The sequence below is a fragment of the Aptenodytes forsteri genome, unplaced genomic scaffold, assembly GCF_000699145.1.
Source record: "Aptenodytes forsteri isolate BGI_AS27 unplaced genomic scaffold, ASM69914v1 Scaffold243, whole genome shotgun sequence".
Classification (NCBI taxonomy): domain Eukaryota; kingdom Metazoa; phylum Chordata; class Aves; order Sphenisciformes; family Spheniscidae; genus Aptenodytes; species Aptenodytes forsteri.
In genome coordinates, this window is record NW_008795314.1 from 1,347,347 (window position 1) to 1,367,613 (window position 20,267).

Sequence of the window (20,267 nt, forward strand, 5' to 3'; positions counted from 1 at the left end):
CCCCCGTTCCCGCTGCAGGCGGGCGCTTTCGCGGGCCTCTGCTGGGAGGGGACTGGGCTGGCCGGCGTGGGCGCTTCGCGGGCTCTCCTTCCCCTCCTGCCGGCAGCAGTGCCTGGTGAAGCCTCCTCTGGACGCGCCGCGGTGGGTGCGCGCTGCGGTGCGGTGGCAGAGCCGCGTAGGCAGCCCTCTTGCCCGCACGCTGCCGGCAAGGCGAACTCCAGGGGCTGCATCAGTGCCTGCGAGAGAGCTGTGGGCCGAGCTGGGAAACGTCAGAAATCCTCCTTTACACACAGCGCGCTCTGCAAGTTCGTGCTTTGAACAAGGGTGAGGATTAGCACAGCCCTCGTGTAAGGATGACAAGCAGGTTTCCCTGAGTTTTGTCTAGGGAATTTAGTGAAAGCTGCTCCCCCATCCCAAAAGTTGTTGCTACGTCACTTCAGGCACTGAATAAAATGCCCAAACACCAAGTATGAACTGTAATACTTAGTTCTCATCTTCCAACAATGATAAATGCTTCTACCCATCTGTTTTGTAACAGTATGTTAAAAAAAAGAATGGAAACGAAGAAGAGAGACTTCTCTACTGATCTGTTTAACGCAGTGACTATCAATATGAGAAAGCAAATTCAGTATTAGAATTTAAATCCTTATTCTTACTGTAATTATGTCTAATATTTTTTGCATTGAAGAAGTGTAACAATAAGCAGTGATATCAATACAAACCCAGAAGCAACAGTTTGTTTCCTGCTACAAAAGACAAGAAATCAAATAAACTAGTACCGGCTTTCACATTTTGTATTGCTTCATATAGCATTGGTGGTTCTTTTTTCCCCAGAGAATTTTGATTAAAAATTTTCTGATTCATCTGCTGAAACCCTTTCTCTAAGGAGAAATTTGAAGTTTATCTTTACAATTATTTCCCTAAAATGACAGAGGGAGTTTCCTGTGTCCCTTTCTCCCTAGTTTCAGTCACTTCAATACAAGCTGCTGCTGTTGCCAAAAGAATTGGTCCGGCACACCAGTCCAGTTTGCCGTGCAGCTAGAGGAATGCTTATGCTGGCACAAGGGGAAGGAGGCGTAAGTGGGACACACAGCCTAGAGGATCTTAAAAATCTGTTACTATAAATTCATAATATAGAAAAGGAAGAAGAGAGCTTTGCATGTGTTAAAAAAAAACCACCTTGATATTCTAATTGGATCTCTGTAAAGCAGCCTCTGAATAATCATACTGACTTTCTTCCACAAGTAAAAGATAAACACTGTTTTGAAAAAACTAAATTTTTTAGAAAATACAACTCGGGAATTACGTTAAATACGTAACGATAGCTGGGATGCGGATTTTATTTAAGTCCTTTACTGTAGATAGCAGAGGTAAAATTTGGTGATTTGTCATTTACTCCAATCAATTCTGGATTTCCCTTCCTCTCTGGCCAGCAGTTAAGTGGAGCCGATTTAGCTGAATGCTCCAATCCTGACTTGGAGGCCCAACAGGGTAGACACAGGACAGCAACAGTAAAAAGCAGCCATTCGGTTGATACAAGACATGTGATGCTCTTTCAGTTTTGCTAATGTTTTACCGGAGGTCTTCAAAACTTAAAGATCAATTGATCTTAAATTTGTTATTTAGAAATACCGTGAAGTAAAATATTAAGAATATGCAATTGCTAAAAATGAATGTTGTTCCTCGAGACAAAGCAGTGAAGGATTATGAAGACTCTTTCCTCTCCTGAGTCACTGAGAGAATGAAAGGCAGAAGCACCGTGCAGAGCGTGTGTGCTGGTGGCATTGAGCTATGTAGCATCTCCCAGGTGGGAATCATTTTCCCTTTGGAATGACTGTGTTTGAATTCAGCTGATTAAACTGTTATCTTAGATTACTTTCTAAGACTTTTTTTATCTTGCCGCGTGTTATTTAGTGGATAGAGATTATAATTCTTAAAAACCTGTGCAAATCCTTTTATTTTAAGGATTGGGAGATTTCCACCCTTTCAAGTAGAAAAGTGTACTTTCCTAAAACTGCATTTCCCATGGTGCACAAGGGCTTTCTAGGCTGGGTCAGCTGATCTAAGATTGTGAAATGTTCCTTATTTCCTGTCCAACGTGCATGGAAATGACTCGCGTGTACGAATGTCTCATCTCTCCTTTGTCAGGTGATTTAAAGGCTTTGGACCGGAATTCTCATTTAGAACAACGGCAAGAAACTGAGCCGTTTAACTAGCTCGGTATCTGGAAAACTGCTCCGTTTGGGGGAGAGAGATGTCATGAGGAAGTAACATTGCAGTCTGCCCTGTTAACTTCATGGGAAAAGGTAGAGAATCTTGATCTTTACCTTTGTACCAGACCTTTATCTTTGGGTTCTTTTCGAGTTACTGATTTTGCTGTACATGATTTAAGAGAGTCACCAGATTCTTGATTAGTTGATGGTTACGGCCTAGCAGCTAATAAGTAGCTCTAAGTAATCGTCATTTTTGAAGCTTTCTTTTTTGATTTATTCTTTTTGTTTGTTTGTTTGTTTTTAACAGAGGTTAAGAGGAAACTTTTAAAAGAAAATAGAGTTTTTCCAGACTGAAGCTGAGGACTTGGCAAGAAAACACAAAATGTCTCCTGAATCAAAAAAACTTTTCAACATAATTATTTTGGGAGTCTCATTTATGTTTATATTCACTGCTTTCCAAACATGTGGAAATATTGCGGTAGGTGTGAATTTCAAAGCATGTCACATTTCTATCACAGTTATTCATCCTTTCTTGTCTTTTGTGTACTCTAATGTAAGAGTTGCTTTACTTGGGGTTTTTTAGTGTGCAAGACACCTTGACATTTTGTCTCCTTTCTTTTTAGATTAAGTTGCTTAACTGGATAATTAAGCAGTTTATTTCTTTAAGATAGAATAGCTACATATGTAACTGTGCCTGATCGCTTAGAAAGTAGAAAATTAATGAATCTTATCAAATGTCTGAACTTTAAAATAGTGTCTGTTTCGACACTTGCAATATTTAACAATTGAATTACATTGGACCTTCCATATTTCTGATTATTCTATATAGTCCCTTTCAAAATATTTGCCTAAGTTGTTGTTATTAACCACGCCCCTAGTTTTTCCTGGAGTGGTTTTCCTAATCTAGCATATTTTTCTGTTCTAACAAACTAGACATTGAGGGGGAGTATGAGGATAACATCTGACAAGTAGTCAGACTTCCACAATTGCTAGAACTGCCAAGTCACCTTCCATCTGAATAAGTAATTTACTGCTTTAGTATCGTGTATCTCTGCATGCTGAAGCAAGATTGGGCATAACATTATCCAAATTTACTATTAAAAGCAGATTGTACTCTTACTACTTAAATTTTTAGTATCCTGCTACTGACATACTTAGCCCGGATCCTCTAACTTACTGAGTTGTTGGCGTCGCTTTCAATATTAGTTATATGCCTGAAGGACAGTTAGATTTCAACGTACCTCTTGAGCCTACAGGTCTTACAGCTTCTCTTTTCTTGCATGCAAGAAGAATCCTTTCAGAGTTCAGACATATAAATGTCCTTCACTGCATTATAGAAATGACTACTTAGGATAGTTTTTGTAAAAGTCATAGTGCAGTCTGATACTGTACAGAAGTACAGCCCGGTGATCTTAGGAGTTCTGCAATGAATTCACAGCACCTCACTGAATTGGACCTAGTGATCATGCAGTCATGTAATTTATTGTCATTAAAGTCATTACAAGTGACTTTCAATCAGATCTGCCCACCAATCCAACTAATTACATGGTCTCATGATCACTAAAGCTGATTCAAGGGAAAAAGAAAGGAACAGGGTAATAACGGGAAACCGAAAAGAACGGAAACTCTTATCAGAAGCTCATAGTTAGGTCAAATTAAGAGTATTTTGAAACTTCTCCTTTTTTCCCCACTTTTTAAATTAAGATAGTCATACATATCTACCTAAGAGAGGTGTTTTGTGAAACAAAAGTTCTGTGAAATATTTTGAGGTCTCTGATGACATCATGATATAATCCTTTGTGAAATATTTTAAGGTCTCTGATGACATCATGATATAATCCTAAAGAACTAATTACTGCTTCAAACACGGATGTTTCCCTGCCAAATATCTCCTTCACCTTCATTGTGGAGGTGTTGTGAGTTGTAATTAACACTTTTAAGTTAGTTTTAAGTACTTTGTAGAGTCTATTAATGATTAATGCTAACGTTTAATACTGACTTCAAACTGATGCAAGCGTTCTCAAACTACAAGATATGTTCTAACATATTACAACATATGATTTTCTCCTCACAGCAAACTGTTATCACAAATTTAAACAACACAGATTTTCATGGCAGTGGCTACACAAGGTAATTTACACAGATCTTCTTATTACTGTGCTCCTTGCAGGGTGAAGCTAGTTATAATTCCATCTGGCAGAGGCATACTCAAGAGATTGTAGTGTTCTGCTGACTTCACAATTTAATAACGTACTTAAGCTGTTTAAAACATGGGCTTCTCACATTCACTCTAGTTCTTCTCTGAATTACTTCTAGTTGAACTACATATCTGTTTTGCATGTTTTCTTTGTGGGGAGAAAAAACACCATCACATTCTCAGCATTTTATCTTAGGAGATAAGGAATGTGGAAGTTTTAAAATAAATAAAACTGCTAACTAAGGCCTTGGTTGTTTGCCCTTGTACACCTCTGTGTGTTTGTGTAGGATAGGTGGTGTGGATCAACTTCCAGGAAATACTGCAACATAAATGTGAAAGGAGCAGTCAGAAAGATGAGAAGCAAAGCCACGAAAAGCCATTCTGTTTGTTTTATTGCACTGGCATAGCGAAACTCGCCAAGCGTGATCAGGGACCTTTTGTACGCCAAGTTAAGCTGTCATATAGGAAAACCTGGTTGCTGCTTTGAAGGGTTTACTGTCTTAATTTAAACTAAGCATACAACTGGCACAAAATTCATCTATACAATTTCTGTGGTGTGTTTGGCAGAAAATGAAAACCTCACTGATAGATGAATGAGGCTCTGGAACATTCTCCTCTAGAAGTACTGGGCATAAAATACAATAACTATTGTTAAGGCACAGTTTGACAAATGCCTGTTGTAAATTACAAGACATGCTTGCCTGCAATAGTTTGGGACTCTATTCAGCAATCCAGGAAACACTGTACACTCCTATTTTCCCATACAGAGTGCAGTGGGTGAAGGTAACAGAAGAAAGGAAGGAAATCTTTGACCGTGAAAGTTACGCAGTTCCTTAAGTTATATATGTACTTAACTTGATACTTTGGAATCGACTGAACATTCTTAAATCAGTTGCACTTATACTCTATATTTTAAGTACTTAATCACCTTTGGTGTTTATTTATGTAGCATGTCCATTATTTATGGAGTATTCTCTGCATCAAATCTTATATCACCTTCAGTGGTTGCGATAGTAGGACCTCAACTCTCCATGGTGGTTAGTGGCATATTTTATAGGTAAGTATTAATTTTGAATTTTTGTCTGCTTCCTTTGAAGTCTTTCTTTCATTTTTTCAGACCTAAGGCTACCATGCCATACACGAAATTGTACTGGCTACGGAAGGCAACTGTCTGTATCTTTAGATGTGTAACTGCAGAGTACTTCAGCCTACTGGAAACAGAGTGTATTTTTTCCACAGCATTTCCAGACTTTGCTGACTGTGGAGTTCAGGTTGTGGTCTCAGATTAATGACTATGTAAAAAAAAATTCTACGTGCTTAGTGGATTAAAAAGATTACTTTTTTTCACATATGACCTGAACTATTTTCCAACATCACTTAAGAGAGAGTAGCTGATTTAGAAGAAACTAAGTGACATATCTGATTGTTAAACAGCATTGTCCACTTTAAGTCTATATTCAATAAACTGATCTGTTCTATTCTAGCCTATACATTGCCATTTTTATCCAACCTGCTACATGGGCTTTCTACACTGCTTCTGTTTTTATTGGCATTGCAGCTGCTGGTAAGCCTTGTTCTTACCCTGCTTACTATTCTTTGCTACATTTGAATAGACCTCTAAAATATTTTTATTTCCTGAGCAATATATTCTGTATATTTCAGTACTCTGGACGGCACAGGGAAATTGCTTGACTGTAAATTCTGATGAAAACACCATTGGAAGGAACAGTGGAGTATTTTGGGCACTCTTACAGTCCAGGTAAGCTTTATTTGTTAATCTTTTTTTGGTTGTGTACACATCCTACTTTTTACATTTTTTGATAAGTGGGAGACTCCATCTAAAAATACTCCACTGGTACCTTGCAGTCAGTGAAGTGGGAGGGAAGGCTGGAAGCAACATTTCTATTGCTATTGTGCATTATAGAACAATGAATGAAAGTTACATATTGCAAGCCTCTGCCCTCGACATGCTAAGAAGATACATTTCTGTTAGGGGAGCATTGACATACGTAACAGAAATCTTGTTGATTGTGGAGGGCTGCGCTAATTTGTGTCAGGATCCTGAGTGCACTAATAAGCCCAAATGGTCCTCAACAACCTCACCTGGAACCTCCACCACACCCTTCCCATCTGCCCATGGGCCCAGGACCCCCATTTAAACTCAGCCCTGGGCCTCCTAGTTCCTCTGGAGCTGCATTGGAGGAGTATTGGTCTCCAGCTCAGCCACAGCCATGGATCCTGGTGGCCTAGACCCCAGTCCACAGACTGACTTCCCATCTTGGCTTTGTTCTGCCTTGTCGCTGTGGACCCGCGTGGCAATCACCGGACCTGACTCTGGTTTGTGGACTGAGTTCCCAGCTTGATCTCTAGACCTGCCTTGTCAACACGAGCTTGTATGATTGTCTGGACTCTTGGTTGACCCTGCCTACAATTTTTGGGTCTGCCCTGCTTGCCTTGCTTGAGTACTGTGGGGCTGGGCTCTAGCTGGCGAGGCACCTTCTCTGCTGGATGTGTTATCCCCCTTGCCTCCTAGCCCTCCTTCCCTGATGGAGCAGCCGGACCTTGCTGCTCACTGACAAGTTGAAGTGACGATACTAAAGTTGAACCTGGCAGTCAGAAGACAGAAAAGAGATATTGTACTTGTTGTTGATACTTCTCAGATATTAAGCTTTGAGTGCTGCATCAACCAAAAAAGCCAGCAAAATGCTCGGCATCAAGAAAAGTAGTGTAGAACAAGGTAGTGGACGCTGTGCTGCTGCCATTGAGTATTTTGTGCAGATATGGTTTATGCCTCTTGGGAGAGTGTGATGTAATTAGGGTAGAGGGAAAAACAATGAAAATTTGCAAGAAGATAGAGCTGCTGAGTTGAAGAGAGACTAAAAAGGCTGGGACTCTCTCCTTTGGAGAAAAAGTGTCTGAGGAGGATTATAGTGATGGCTTACTAAAACATGAAGGCAACAGGTGAGCTGAATGTAGAACTGTTGCTCACCAAATGCTACTGTACTAGAACTCGGGTCACTTGATGAAACTAGAAGAGGATCGGTTTGGAACAGATGAAGTGCTTCTTTACACAGTGGGTGATTAAACTTCTGGAACTTGCTGCCACAGGAGGGTGTGGAGTTGGATGGTGTCAGCAAGATCAAAAAGGGATCAAACAAATTCATTGGCAGCAGGTCCACGAATGGTTGCTGAAGAGAGATACCTTTTATCACCCCTAATACAGCAATTTTGGATATTGGGAGATAATGAGGGGTATGAATCGCAGGAAGTGCTGGCTGGTGAGCTTGCATTCAATGGCATTGCTAATGCTCCTGTGGGGACAGAATACTGGATTAGTAGAACATCAGTCTGAACCAGTGGCATACTTTTTGTGTTTCTTAAGTTTCAGGTTCAGGAATTAACATATCATATGTTATCAGAGTAGCAATTTTCACAAACCCAACTAATTGTGTGTTCTACAGTGAGTAAAATGCATGCTTTATATGAGGAAACTTGACTCTAAGGTTCTTCTGAATCACTATTCATTCAGAATTACTATATTTCAGGAAACTGTAGGTAGGAACACAGAATTTCCCTTGAGCTGTTAACAACCAATTTAGCATTGCTGGGGCAATACTTCAGGCAAGACACATGACTCTTCTAAGGAAGCATTACAAAATCATCTCCATAAATATGTCAGCTTTCTAACATATGCCCTTCCAAAATTAGAGAGAGAGGCAATAGGTACAGATTTCCTCATTTTTGCTACCACCTTGTGTTTTGATTCTTGAAAATGAATAGCCAGCATTATGGGGAAGAATCCTTTACTGCGTTTGAAGTTTGATATAGAGTAAGCAGTTTGCATGGAGAGTGGCTAGTGTCTTTTTCTTTCACAATTGCACAGTACTATTTTTTGCATAGAATACTATTACCGTGATGCTACAACCTTAATCTTACCACAAAAAGTGCTGTTCACCTTTGTTCTTTTTGTTTACAGCTTGTTTTTTGGAAACCTCTATATATACTTCGCTTGGCAAGGAAAAACTCACATATCAGGTGGGTATTGCTTGTTTATATGGGAGGCCATCCTTTAAAGTACAGTAGCATGAATAAACATGAAATAATGAACTGGAAAGTGGCAAGAAACTTATACAACAGCAGACAGGTTTTTTTTCCAGTTTATTGTTAGATATGCTCTATTTTTGGAGTATGTTTTTTGATTCAGTGTTCCATGGTACTCGCGGCCCTTGTATTATCTATGTTGTTTTCCTGCACGCAGTGTACTTGCGTACCTTCTTTTAGGATATTGTCTATGAAATTTTTCAGAATGCTAGTTTAGAATAAGGTTTTCCACAGTAGCTAGTCTGGGATTTTCCCTGTGCAGACACGCTTATGCCAAAATACGCATGGGGGAAAGGTATTCTGGAATGGCTGTATGTTTAATATACACACTATGCTGTTCCAAAGTAAGTTCCTGGTGTAGACTGTCTGTCTAAATCAGATTGGAGACTGGTTAGCCTATGAAATAAAGGAAAAGAAAGGAAAACCATGCCCGTTCGCTTCATGGCTGCACTAATCATTGTGGTGGCACAAAGCAGTGTAGCAAGACAGAGGTTGAGATGTGCAGCTGGACTGAGGGCGGGTTGCTGCTGCTTAAACTGGCAGCATTGCTGGCAGAGTGTGTAAAGAACTTAGTCTTTGTAAACTATGCCAAGAAAGGAAGACTAACTTCCTGATGGGATTGTAATTAATACTGTGGTTTTTTTGTCTGCCATCATGCTAGACTGGTAAAGAGCAGGAATTAGAGAACAGTGGACTTTATTAATACTCTTAAGAAGCTGGATAGTGGTTGAGACTCAGTGGTTTTAAAACAGATTTCTGGCAACTGTTTAAGTAAGCAAGTCGAGGTAGGTGGGGGTATCAACTAAGAAAACTGCAATGGTGAAAATAGAGCAAAATCTAAGATTTTAATTATAAAAACCAAGCATTGCTGGAAAAACAACATTTTGTAAACAAATGGGGTTGATTGTCCTGTTCTATAATGACTGTGAGAGTTTTCCTTATTGTAGTCTTACAGTAAAATATCTACTTGAATGGTCAATTCTTTTACGTTTAGAAGATGAGGATACTTCTGCTCTAGTCAATCAGGAATAAGTTGTTGACTTTTAAATTATAATTATCAGGCTTCAGAAATACTGCCCTGTTGAGATGAATAGTCCACTTCATGCTTCTGTTAGATCCACCTTTTCAGGTTCTCCACAGACACAGGCTTGGTAGCGTGGCACAGGTTAATTTTTCGAGGTTATCTTCCATGTTCCCTCACCTTTAACACAAAGGTTTAAATGTTATTGAAAGTATTGGAGACACTTTAGTGGGCCTGAAATTCTATGCGTTCTAAATTTCGTTGCTCTTGCTAACCACAGAATAGAGCAATTAACTATAAGGGAGTTCTGCTGTTACATTTTCCTCCATCTTTAAATGTCTTAAGATTCCTCTTTATTAAAAAAATGTTGATATCAGAAGATTTAACAACTTTTAAAAATAAATTCCTCCTTCCTTTTACTACCTATATAAAAATATTACAGGTATTTCAAGGTGAAGCACATATTCTCTTTTTGATCTGTAATCATACACAGGTTATTTTTAATTGATGTAGAACAATTTTGCATTTACTTCTAAGCTAAAGGGGAAGTAAATACAAGCGTAGGTGATATCTTCAGACTCATACACTAGTTCAATCACAAGTGTTAGCTGTTTCTTGGCTTTTTTTCACTGCTCAATATTTGTAAATGGGAGTGACTTCTGTATTACAGACTTGCCTGTGCAAACAAGTTGGTTAGTGCAGCAGAGCTGGTGCATAGGGCAGCAATTACCTTCCTCCAGCTGCATATTGTATGCTGTGTCAGTTAGTGAGGTTTCAGTGGTTTTAAGGCATTTGTAGTTTACAAGCCTACCAGTTTATGATGTTACAGCACTAATATTTCTGATACTGGTAAAGAGCTTTTTCTTAGAAATTTGAAGGGTTTTGGGATAGTTTGCTATGTCCACTCTGAATTATATAAGTCTTGAAAGATGTACTTTCTTCTGCTAATAATTTATGCACTTCCTTTGTTAATTGGCTCCTCCTTGGTCATAGCCTTTGCATGGCAGAAAATACGAGTGACACTCTTTAATATGCCAATATTTTATTGGCATCATAAAACTGAGACAGGAATTTGCCAGCAGCTGGGTACCTTTTGCTCCACGTGAAAGGTAAGTTAGAAAATTAGTATGCATTTTAAACACTGTTACATAGTATGTCTGTATTAGTTCTTTGAAGGTAGTTGAATTGGTTTGAATTGCTTTTGCACATCTAGTTATGACTCTTGTTTGTTTTTCCACAGAGAGCGATCGCAGAACTGTCTTCATTGCTCTGACTGTTATCAGTCTTGTGGGCACAGTTCTGTTCTTTCTGATTAGGAAACAAGAGGACACGAAAACTCCAGGGGAGGAAGATTCTACTAATGAAATCCTGGGGGACAGCTCGTAAGTGCTTATGGCAATAATATGTTGTCACACACACTCGTTTGTACTCCTGCTCCTCAATGGAACATCGCATTCACTTCTTCTCTGAACTGGAAACAATCAATGTTATGAACAACCTGTAGAATTTACAGATTTAATAGTAAAGTGTCTGTACCTTAACAAGTGAGAATTAATGTTCTTCATATGACACATTCTCAAGGGTGGAGCGCAGTACTGCATGTTAAGTTTCCATTAATGAGCAAGTGCCTTTGGAAAGATACCATTTACCTCTTTTCTCCATTGACTATTATTAAACATGTATCTGCCTTTCCTAGTCTGTCTTGCCCTCATCAGCCCAGTTTAAAGGCTGGAATAAGCCGAAATTACTCCCTTTTTATAGGTTATCTTTTACATGCTGAAACATGTTTTTCATCTTCTCTAAATACATACATATGCCACCCTGATAAATACATTAGAAGTGTATGTATTAGAACATAGGTACATAGATAGATTCAGTACAGTTTTGCCTGAGGCATCAGTTTAAATATTTTTGCTTTATTTAAAGAACACTGAAAATGTTAGAAAAACATCAGTAAGTATGCCAGTGAAAAAATGTTCAAAGCTAAAAATGCTCAGAAGAAAGACTCTGTTAAGCAGGTTAATTTTTGAATGACATTCACTAGCCCAGAAAGCAAATAAACTTTGTAATTAGTAGTTTAGAATCTCAGAAACTTTTAATAATACATTACTATATTCCAGTATATAATGCTGGGCTAGAAAATGTACAGAAGATTTGAAAAATTAAGCTGCCTTTCAGCATAGTGATACAATGTGGTTATTCTTTTTCTATTTTGATTAAGTCATTTGTTTATCCAGGTCTGCACAAAACAAAATGACGAGAGCAGTGGCTGCCTTCAGTAAGTACTGTTTCGCATAAGAGTTGTTTCAAAAAATACTGACATCCTTTCCAGCTCTCCATGATTCTGCTGATAATGTGATCATGTACAAATCACTTAGAACACAAACTTGTGAACAAATAAGGTTTGAAGAATGCATTTCAGTTATTCCACTTAGCAGGCCATCCCTGAAGGTCTATGTTCTTCAGAAAATGACTGCCAGATGGCAGTGGTTTTCAGACCCGAGATGACAGTTCACACAGGGACACAGGACTGATGAGTTTTGAGCCTGATAGGAATTCAGTTGTCGATGTGAGTATTTGTGATTTTGAGACTAGCCAAAATGAGGCTTGCAACTGGAAAATCTTGGGAACCACAGAACGAACGTGTGGTCAAATTACTGTTGATGTGTGATTGGTGTGAGCTGGCTGTCTATGCTTCAGAAGTGCTCCTTTCAGGTGATGATATCATACAAACAAAGCTTGACTGCAAGCAAAGAAAGTGAAGTAGACTTTACTTCAGTTACATACTAGTATAGTCCAGGGGTACTTTCTTGATGTAGTTTCAGATCCAAGCTATTTCACAATAGCTTCCTTCTGTAGATGAGCTCTGGAAGAATGGGTCACTGCTTGGGAATGCTAGTGCATGAAAGTTGGGTTGGTGGTTTTTTTTTTTTTAAATCACTACCATAACAAGATAAAGGAGAAGTTACATGTTGTTTTTAAGTGGTATCATTTGGTGAGAAAATAAAACAACAATTTTGAATTGGAGCATCTGCAGTTTGTGTTGAAGTTTGATGTGGTCTGCCTGTGACTGTTAATTTTGTTTTGAGAATGTGGAGATCTTCACTGAGAATTTATTTATCCTTTTAGGAGACAATCATCATGAACTGAGAGAGAGTACAAGAATACAACGAGCAGAAAATTGTCTGCTAATTGAAAACTGTATATCCTCTCTTTAATATTCCCCCCTCTTGTGTTTCTTACAAAAAAGGATTTCAGATCACCACATTGCTTTTAAAGGGCAGGTTAGAGTTGTTTGTTTAGCACTCTGTTTACTGTAATAAAGTCACAGTTTGCATAATTTTAACCTATTTTTGCTTTAAGCGAAGGGCGAAAGAAAGTGTAGCTTCTCTTAATAGTGTTATCGAAGTTATATTAATTTCCATTACTATGTCTTTACAGAGAAATCTATAAAGCTGAGCTTCACCAAAGAGATTATGCTTCTCAGTGTTACAACAGCCTACACAGGTATGAAGCAAGCAGAGTGTATAATCATGTAGCAGTGTCAGGGCATTGTTTGGAATTACAACCCCAGAGCAGGATTGCAGTTCTATACCTCTGCAAACTTTACTTGAATATTTCAATTAACTTTGAATGAGTTAGTCACTTACGACATTTCTCTGTTCTGGAAAGCGTTTCTGTATGGGAGGAGGGGTGCACCTAAATCTGCAGGTACTGACAGATGTAGTAACGCTTGGTTCAGTACAGTTCTGGGTCCCAAATTGAGGGTTAGGCAAAATTTACATAGGTGGTTTTTATGTGATTTGGCATTACACTATCAATAGGTTGTAGAGTGTTTAATACAATTGCATTGCACTTGAATTAAAATAATGTTTGTACATCACACTTTCAGTGTCACCTTCATTAAGGCATGAGAGATTTCTAACAGTCTTCATCTTAGTCTTGGTTCTATTGGGAAAAAGTTTAGCTATTTTCAACTATTTTTGTCATTAGTATTTGCTGTGGCAGGCGCTTGCTCTCTTTTTGGCAACTTTAGTTAAACCTGGTCTGCCATTGTTAGACCAAGGTATGAGTTGTAGAATAGAAATACATTTATTTTTGTCATATACTACAGCGATTCTTCTACAAAAATACTATAAAATGTTCAAAATGTTACTGGGAGCCTTTAATGGATTCTGGGAGGGTTTCTTGCTCCTTAATTGGCTTCAGATGTAGTTCTGTTTGTGATCAAATTAAGTTTTAGGAAGAATAGATTCATCTTCAGAACCTCAGCTCTGAGTCACTGTTATGAAAAATTGTTGTTAGCTCTTGTGGGTGAAAAGAAAAACTTAGGTGTGAACAAACCATAAACAGTGCCATAACATCTGCCAAAGTTTGCAGTCAGCTTCTGGTAGAGAAGTAGCAGTAGTAGCTGTGAAGTCGGCTTGCACCAGCCACTAATCTGAGTTACAAGTTACTTCACAGCATCTCCAATGTTGTGTTAACCCAAATTAACTAACTTGAATTCCTCTTAGACGTTTAGTGCATGGGAATTTAGTAACGGGAATGTGAAGCAAGATAACAAGGGAAGGGAGTCAGGTTTTGCCTGATTAATCTGCAATTTGGTCTTAAAGGTAGCAGGAAAAAACCTCAGTCCAGCTTGGAAAAAATAGCTGCTGCCATCTGGTGGCTCTTGGCCGATATTGCCACTTTCCGTAGGACAATACAAAATCCTCTAAAGCCAACAAAGCTTTTATTTCCAAAATTAACGGTCGGATTGTTAAGACTACTCAAAGTTCATCCCTTTTTGAGGGGCATATGCAGTTCATATATCATGTTAGGTTGCCTGCTACTGGTAGCCCAGGATATGGTGTACCATATCTTTGCGACAGCAAAAGACAAAAGAGGTGAATTAGAAACAATTTTATTTTTGAACTGTTTTTCTTTGCTTAAGCATAACACTTTGCACAGTTTTAAATATTCTTTTTATTAAGTAACTGATATTTTTACACTGGCTGCTTATAGTCATGCTAGTCAGACTCAGCTACGTTACCTTTCCTCACAGTAATGGCAAGAGAAAGAAAGAAGCATTTTAAAGAAATAGCAGTTGTTCTTTCTCAGTTTTAGTTCGTTATGTATGTATAGAAAAGTAGCAGTCCATTTTAGGAATCTTAGCTCCTTATTGGTATTTGGGGATGCAAGGACTTTCTTAGGAATGCCATAACTTGTGGGGGAAAAAAATCTTACACTGAAATTGTGCTTTATTTCTTCAGTTACTTTAAGTGTTATTTTACGTGGCACCTTTCATTTGGATGAAATTCCGAAGTTCTTGAAAAGTAGCAATATAAACTATATACAGGGATTGTGTCAACAGAAGCAGTACTGAACCTAAGTGCATGTGACACTAATTAGTGACACTGTTTTTTCTAATATAGTTTTTGTAAACTGGCATAGGAGAATATCATAATTAATAGTTTAAAATTCCTTGTTTGCTTCTATTACGCATACCTCATTTAAATATATGTGAAAGGCACTTTAGGGAAAAACAGCCTTTAGACATAAAGAATTTTTTCATAACTTTCTTAATAGTTCATCTATCAATTTTGTTTGGTTTCCTTCAAAGGTTTGGAATTAACGTTCTTTTCTGGAGTATATGGAACATGTATTGGTGCTGTGAATAGGTTTGGCAGTGAGGAGAAAAGCCTTATTGGTCTTTCTGGTATTTTTATTGGTGTTGGAGAAATTTTAGGTGAGTCTAAATTTACTACCCTACAGACAAAAAAGGATTAAGATGTAGTTGCTAAAATTTTTTTTTTGTATTTAACTGAATAGTGTCTTTCAAGCTTCCAGCAATGGTTATGTAAACAAAAAATGAAATATTAGAAATAAAACTGTCAACATGGTTCTTATTGTGCTGTGAATTATACATTATACCATGTAAAGTGAACGTGGACTAGGATGTGAAATACTGATGACTATGAATCCTAAGATTTTGCATTTTTTCTGGGTTAGTGCAAAGAAATACCTAAGACTTAGAATGAGAGAAACACTAGGCTACAATGTTATGAGGGAATTTTCAGCATTTTGATATTCTGCTTTTAAATAGTATTATTAAAAAAAACATTTTTATATTTCTTAAGTGATGTCGTAACTATGTTAAATTTATTTAAAAAATTATTACACTAAAGATTTTTTCTTTAAAAAAGTTCACGTGTGTTAAATGAGATCTGATATTTGAATAAAATTAAATATGGGTAATTTTCATTAAGTAAATCTTTTTTTCTTGCTTACACTCAAGTCCTGCGGTGTTAAAAAAACCAAACACCACCACCCCCCCCCACCCCAAACAACCAAAAAACTCCCCACAAAAACCAACCCACTGTCTTTGTGGGGGAGAACCCCCCCCAAAACAACCAAAAAAACTCCCCACAAAAAACCAACCCACTGTCTTTGTGGGGGAGATGCCTGTTTTTGCAATTAAAAGAGCTAAGCACAAGGCCATGCATTTTCACTTAGTACTGTTGTGATACTGGAGGGAAGAGTGGCTGGTGGGAAAATACCTGCAAAAATGTTAAGTGTCTTCATCAGCAATCGTCTGATAAATCTCCTGCCCGCATCTCGGACATCTCTAGCAACCCAAAGGTTGTGTCGTCTGGCAAATGGGGCTGGCAGATCTGGCAGACTCCTTGGGACTGTTTTCATGTCTGTCAATCTTTCAGTTATCCAATATGGGGAAGTTTATAACCTAAGTTTTCAGCTTTTTTTTTTTCAGTATTTTAAGTTTGGTTCTGTTCTTTACATCTTAAGTTCTGTTTTAATTATCCAATCTTTTTGACTCGTACAGGTGGAGGAATCTTCGGTTTATTGAGCAAGAATAATCGCTTTGGCAGGAACCCTGTTGTGATGCTAGGCATCGTTGTCCATTTCATAGCCTTTTACTTAATTTTTTTCAACATGCCAAATGATGCCCCTATTGCTCCTATGGAAGGAACAGATGATGTTGCTTATATGATTCCAAGGTATGTAAACTTTTTCCTTTGGCTGGTATAACTCAAGATGTATATAAAGAGCTTGTTCCTCTAATAGGAAACTCCTTGAAGCTGCTTTTCTGTGTAGTGACTAACCCCACAGAAAAGGCTTTCGGGAATTCTGTTTTTATTAGAGGCAGACATTCTACTAGTGTGCACCCAATTTAGGAATTTAAATGGCATAAGAATAAAAAGCATGAGGATGTTAGGTAGCAATTCTGTCACTTGAGAACTGACGTTCCTGGCATCTAGTACAATAGCAAGACCGGCAACTGTTGTACTGGGTGTCAGGAATTCTGTTTTACTACAGCAGGGAGCACCAGCCTTGCACTGCTGCACTGTTTCCAAAGTCTTTGAATGCTCGTTGTCGAAGTCCACTTGATCTAACTGGAGCCACGCGATGCCTGTCTCTTATACCACTCAGTGTTAGGGGAAGAATATAGGGAACTTTCTTATCTCATCATTGCAACCTTCTTTGGGGTGTATTTTTAACAATTTGTGTGAAAAGACAGTGTTGTCAGTTTGTGCAGACTCAGCTGCTAACTTGCAATTCTAATCACTTGTGCCTGTGCTGGTGACTATTCTTTATTTAACTGGAGTATTTTTCTGCAAAATGAATTGGTAATTCTCTAATATTCCTGCAGTTTTTATGAACTCACCATGTGTGTCTCACCTTTTAATCACTGCCTTGTGGGCTTTGTGGCTCCAAACACCAAAATGAGTTCTTCTAGAGGTTCTAATTCAGTGCAGAATTCACTGCAGGTAACAGTAACAGAAGTCTTAGCATTCAAGAAATTAAAATCTGATGAAACTATTCTTTTCACCAAGCCAGGCATTCCCAGTTCTTTTCCAGTGAAATTTAAAGTTTGATAACTTTCTTCCATTCTCAGTTTCCAAGTAAGTCTGCCAAAAATAGTTTATAGATGTGTAAGCTCTTTGAATGAATGGCTTTTAAATTTGATTCGCTTTCTCCTTCAGCAAAGAGGTGGCCATATTCTGCAGCTTTCTGCTGGGCCTGGGGGACAGCTGCTTCAACACCCAGCTCCTCAGCATTTTAGGATTCCTGTATTCAGAAGACAGCGCTCCTGCCTTTGCCATCTTTAAGTTTGTTCAGGTATTACATAGCACAGCCTTTTGGAAGTGTGACTGTTGGAATGTTACTGAAATACTGGGCTGGGTTTTTTAATGAGCTGAGAAAAATTATGTTGTTTCTGCAAAGGATTTCAACCTTTTTGCTTTCACAGGAGAAAAAGGGTTTTTTAGGTAGGAGTAGCTTGATTGTTTAGCTTGGTGTGATTATCTAATAAAACTGCTATTACTTACGAGTTTTGAGGGAAGTTAGAAGTGTTGGAGTTGTAACTTAAAGTCAAAAGGCTAGTACAGTTAACCAGCTTGGGTTTTACTTAAGTAATCTTTTACTGAATTAATGTAGTCAAAGAACTCTTTGACAGAGGGGGGTGAGTTAAAAGGAAACAAGTTGTTTAAATAGTAGTTGAAGAGGTTGTGGGTGTTGTACCGTGTCACTGGGAGTTACCAGGTGGATACACAGACAAAAGGAGAATTAAGTTATGTTGTTTATCTGTTCTTAAGTTGTCAGAATGCCAAAAAAAATGCATCTATGCTACTGGAGACTTGATGAAAAGTCTTCATACAATATGAATACAACTGCTGCACTTTGGATAGATCACTTCATTCACAGGCACTAATCTTGTTTGGTACTGAACTTTCCAGGTCAGGATCTGTGTTGATCAGAGGTATCGGTAGAAAAACGGTGGTGCAGAGCATTGAAACTGCTCATGCATGCTCACACCAATAGCAAGCTAGTGCTGGGAGCAGAGGTCAGAGTGCATCTAGTTTAAAAGATGACAGCTGCTTGCTTCAAAAAGATATTTTTTTCCCTTGTGCACTGCTCCATTTTTATACATCATTCTCAGTGATAGTAAGAATTTGAGATAGACATGGAATATAAAGATTCTTCATGAGCTCTAATGAAAATTTTACCCTTAAAAAGGATAGATTGCAAGTAAGCAACACTGCTTGTCAAAGCCTCTAGCTATTTTGATATAGAATAGTTTGTGATGCTGTAAAACTGGAAATAGTTTTCTGGATTTTGTTTTAAAGCCTTGGCAGTGTCATTTCTAGACAAACTGTTTTCAAATACCAGAGAACTGCATTTGCGACGCTACAAACACTTGAGTTTTATGTTCATTTTCTGCAGTGAACACTATTTAAATAACAAGTGAAAACTAAATCTGTTGTATAGCATATCAAGACATATGTTGGAATATAATGAAGTTTTAAGATTATATATCTTCTACAGAAGCATGCTACTGAGAGCTGCATATTAAACTGTGTGTATGCCAGTTTGATAATCCTTGTATAGTAATACTAGCCTGGATATCTCCACTGATAATCGTTTTACCTTGTGTTTTTTTTCTCTCAGTCCATCTGTGCTGCAGTTGCATATTTCTACAGCAACTACTTCCTTCTGCAGTGGCAACTCCTGATCATGGTGGTCGTGGGCTTCTTTGGAACAATTACCTTCTTTACAGTGGAGTGGGAAGCAGCAGCAGCTCTTGTTGCCCGTGGCTCGGACTACAGCAGCATTTGATCTAGATACCACGCCTAGTCCAACATCAGGAAAAACACAGGCACACTTCTTGTGAAGTGATGTGAGAAGGTGAAAAGATCAAGTTGCTGCAGAGGCTAAGATGGAGGAAGCTACTACTAAATCACCCTCAGTCTAACTGAATGTGAAACACGGGAGGAAAAAATGCCAAATTTGAAAGGCTTTTTGCTTGCTTTAATCAACTGAGCATGGTACTCGTGTTCTTAAAAATCCGGTATTAGAAATGGAAGGAAATGTAGAGATCTATGTACTGAACAAGTCTGTTCTGAGATGTACGTTTCAGAATGTAATTGCCTAATTTCACTTTACCATGCACTACAGAATTACAGTTTTGGCTTTTTTCCCCTAAACTATTTTTTCCTATATTCTAGTTCTGCAGACACTTGAATTCTTGTATTGAATGAGTGATATTTTTATAAGGTACATTATATCGCAGAATGCATCTGCACCACTGAGAAATCAGCTTATGTCAATGACTTCTTCAACAATTAGATATGCAGAAGTATTTCTGTGGGAAATGTTGCCGCCTTATTCTGTCTCACCCAGTTCCTTGTTTCCCAACCATTTGTTTATTAATCTATTTTGTGTGCTTAAATTTAATCAGGTGCATGTTTGGTGTTGGTTTTTTTTTTAAGAAAGTGGATCAAGTTGTAGTGTGACACGAAAGATCTTATAAGAATTTGAAGATGTTACCCTGAGGCATCTTAAGGATGTGATCCTGAGATCTGAATTGAAAACCGTCTCTTGGTTCAGCATCTCAGAATTGAACTGTGTTGGCATAGCTACTGAAACTTTCTCAGGGTAATGCTATATGAAGGACCGTAAGACATGGCTTCCCTCCCAGACTCCCAAATAGTTTTTTTGAGTTCAATGAAATTTTCATCATAATCTGTGATGGGAGCATTGTTGAAGATATAACTTTTTAAAGTACAGATAGACTCGGAATGTGAACTGTAAGAATAATCTTGCAGTATTTATTCTACTGCATAGTCTAAAAATACCTGAAACACTTGACGTAAGTTGTTTCATTCAGTATATTTTGGGAAGACTGTACTGTAATCTTATTCCGCCAAATGCGAAAACAAGTATACTAGCATAG

At 38.2% G+C, this 20,267-nt stretch overlaps 1 protein-coding gene across 1 annotated transcript; it reads left to right on the forward strand.

Annotated features, from left to right (window-relative positions):
- Positions 1–2,076: 2,076 nt before the first annotated feature.
- MFSD11 (major facilitator superfamily domain containing 11) lies at positions 2,077–19,672 on the forward strand. Its single transcript, XM_009279434.2, has 14 exons — positions 2,077–2,306; positions 2,521–2,691; positions 4,288–4,343; positions 5,360–5,467; positions 5,895–5,974; positions 6,073–6,169; positions 8,387–8,445; positions 10,773–10,914; positions 11,770–11,810; positions 12,974–13,039; positions 15,135–15,260; positions 16,356–16,530; positions 17,518–17,653; positions 18,983–19,672. Exons 2-14 carry the CDS (start codon positions 2,596–2,598, stop codon positions 19,148–19,150), a joined length of 1,350 nt encoding a protein of 449 aa, XP_009277709.1. The 5' UTR covers positions 2,077–2,306; positions 2,521–2,595; the 3' UTR covers positions 19,151–19,672.
- Positions 19,673–20,267: the final 595 nt, after the last annotated feature.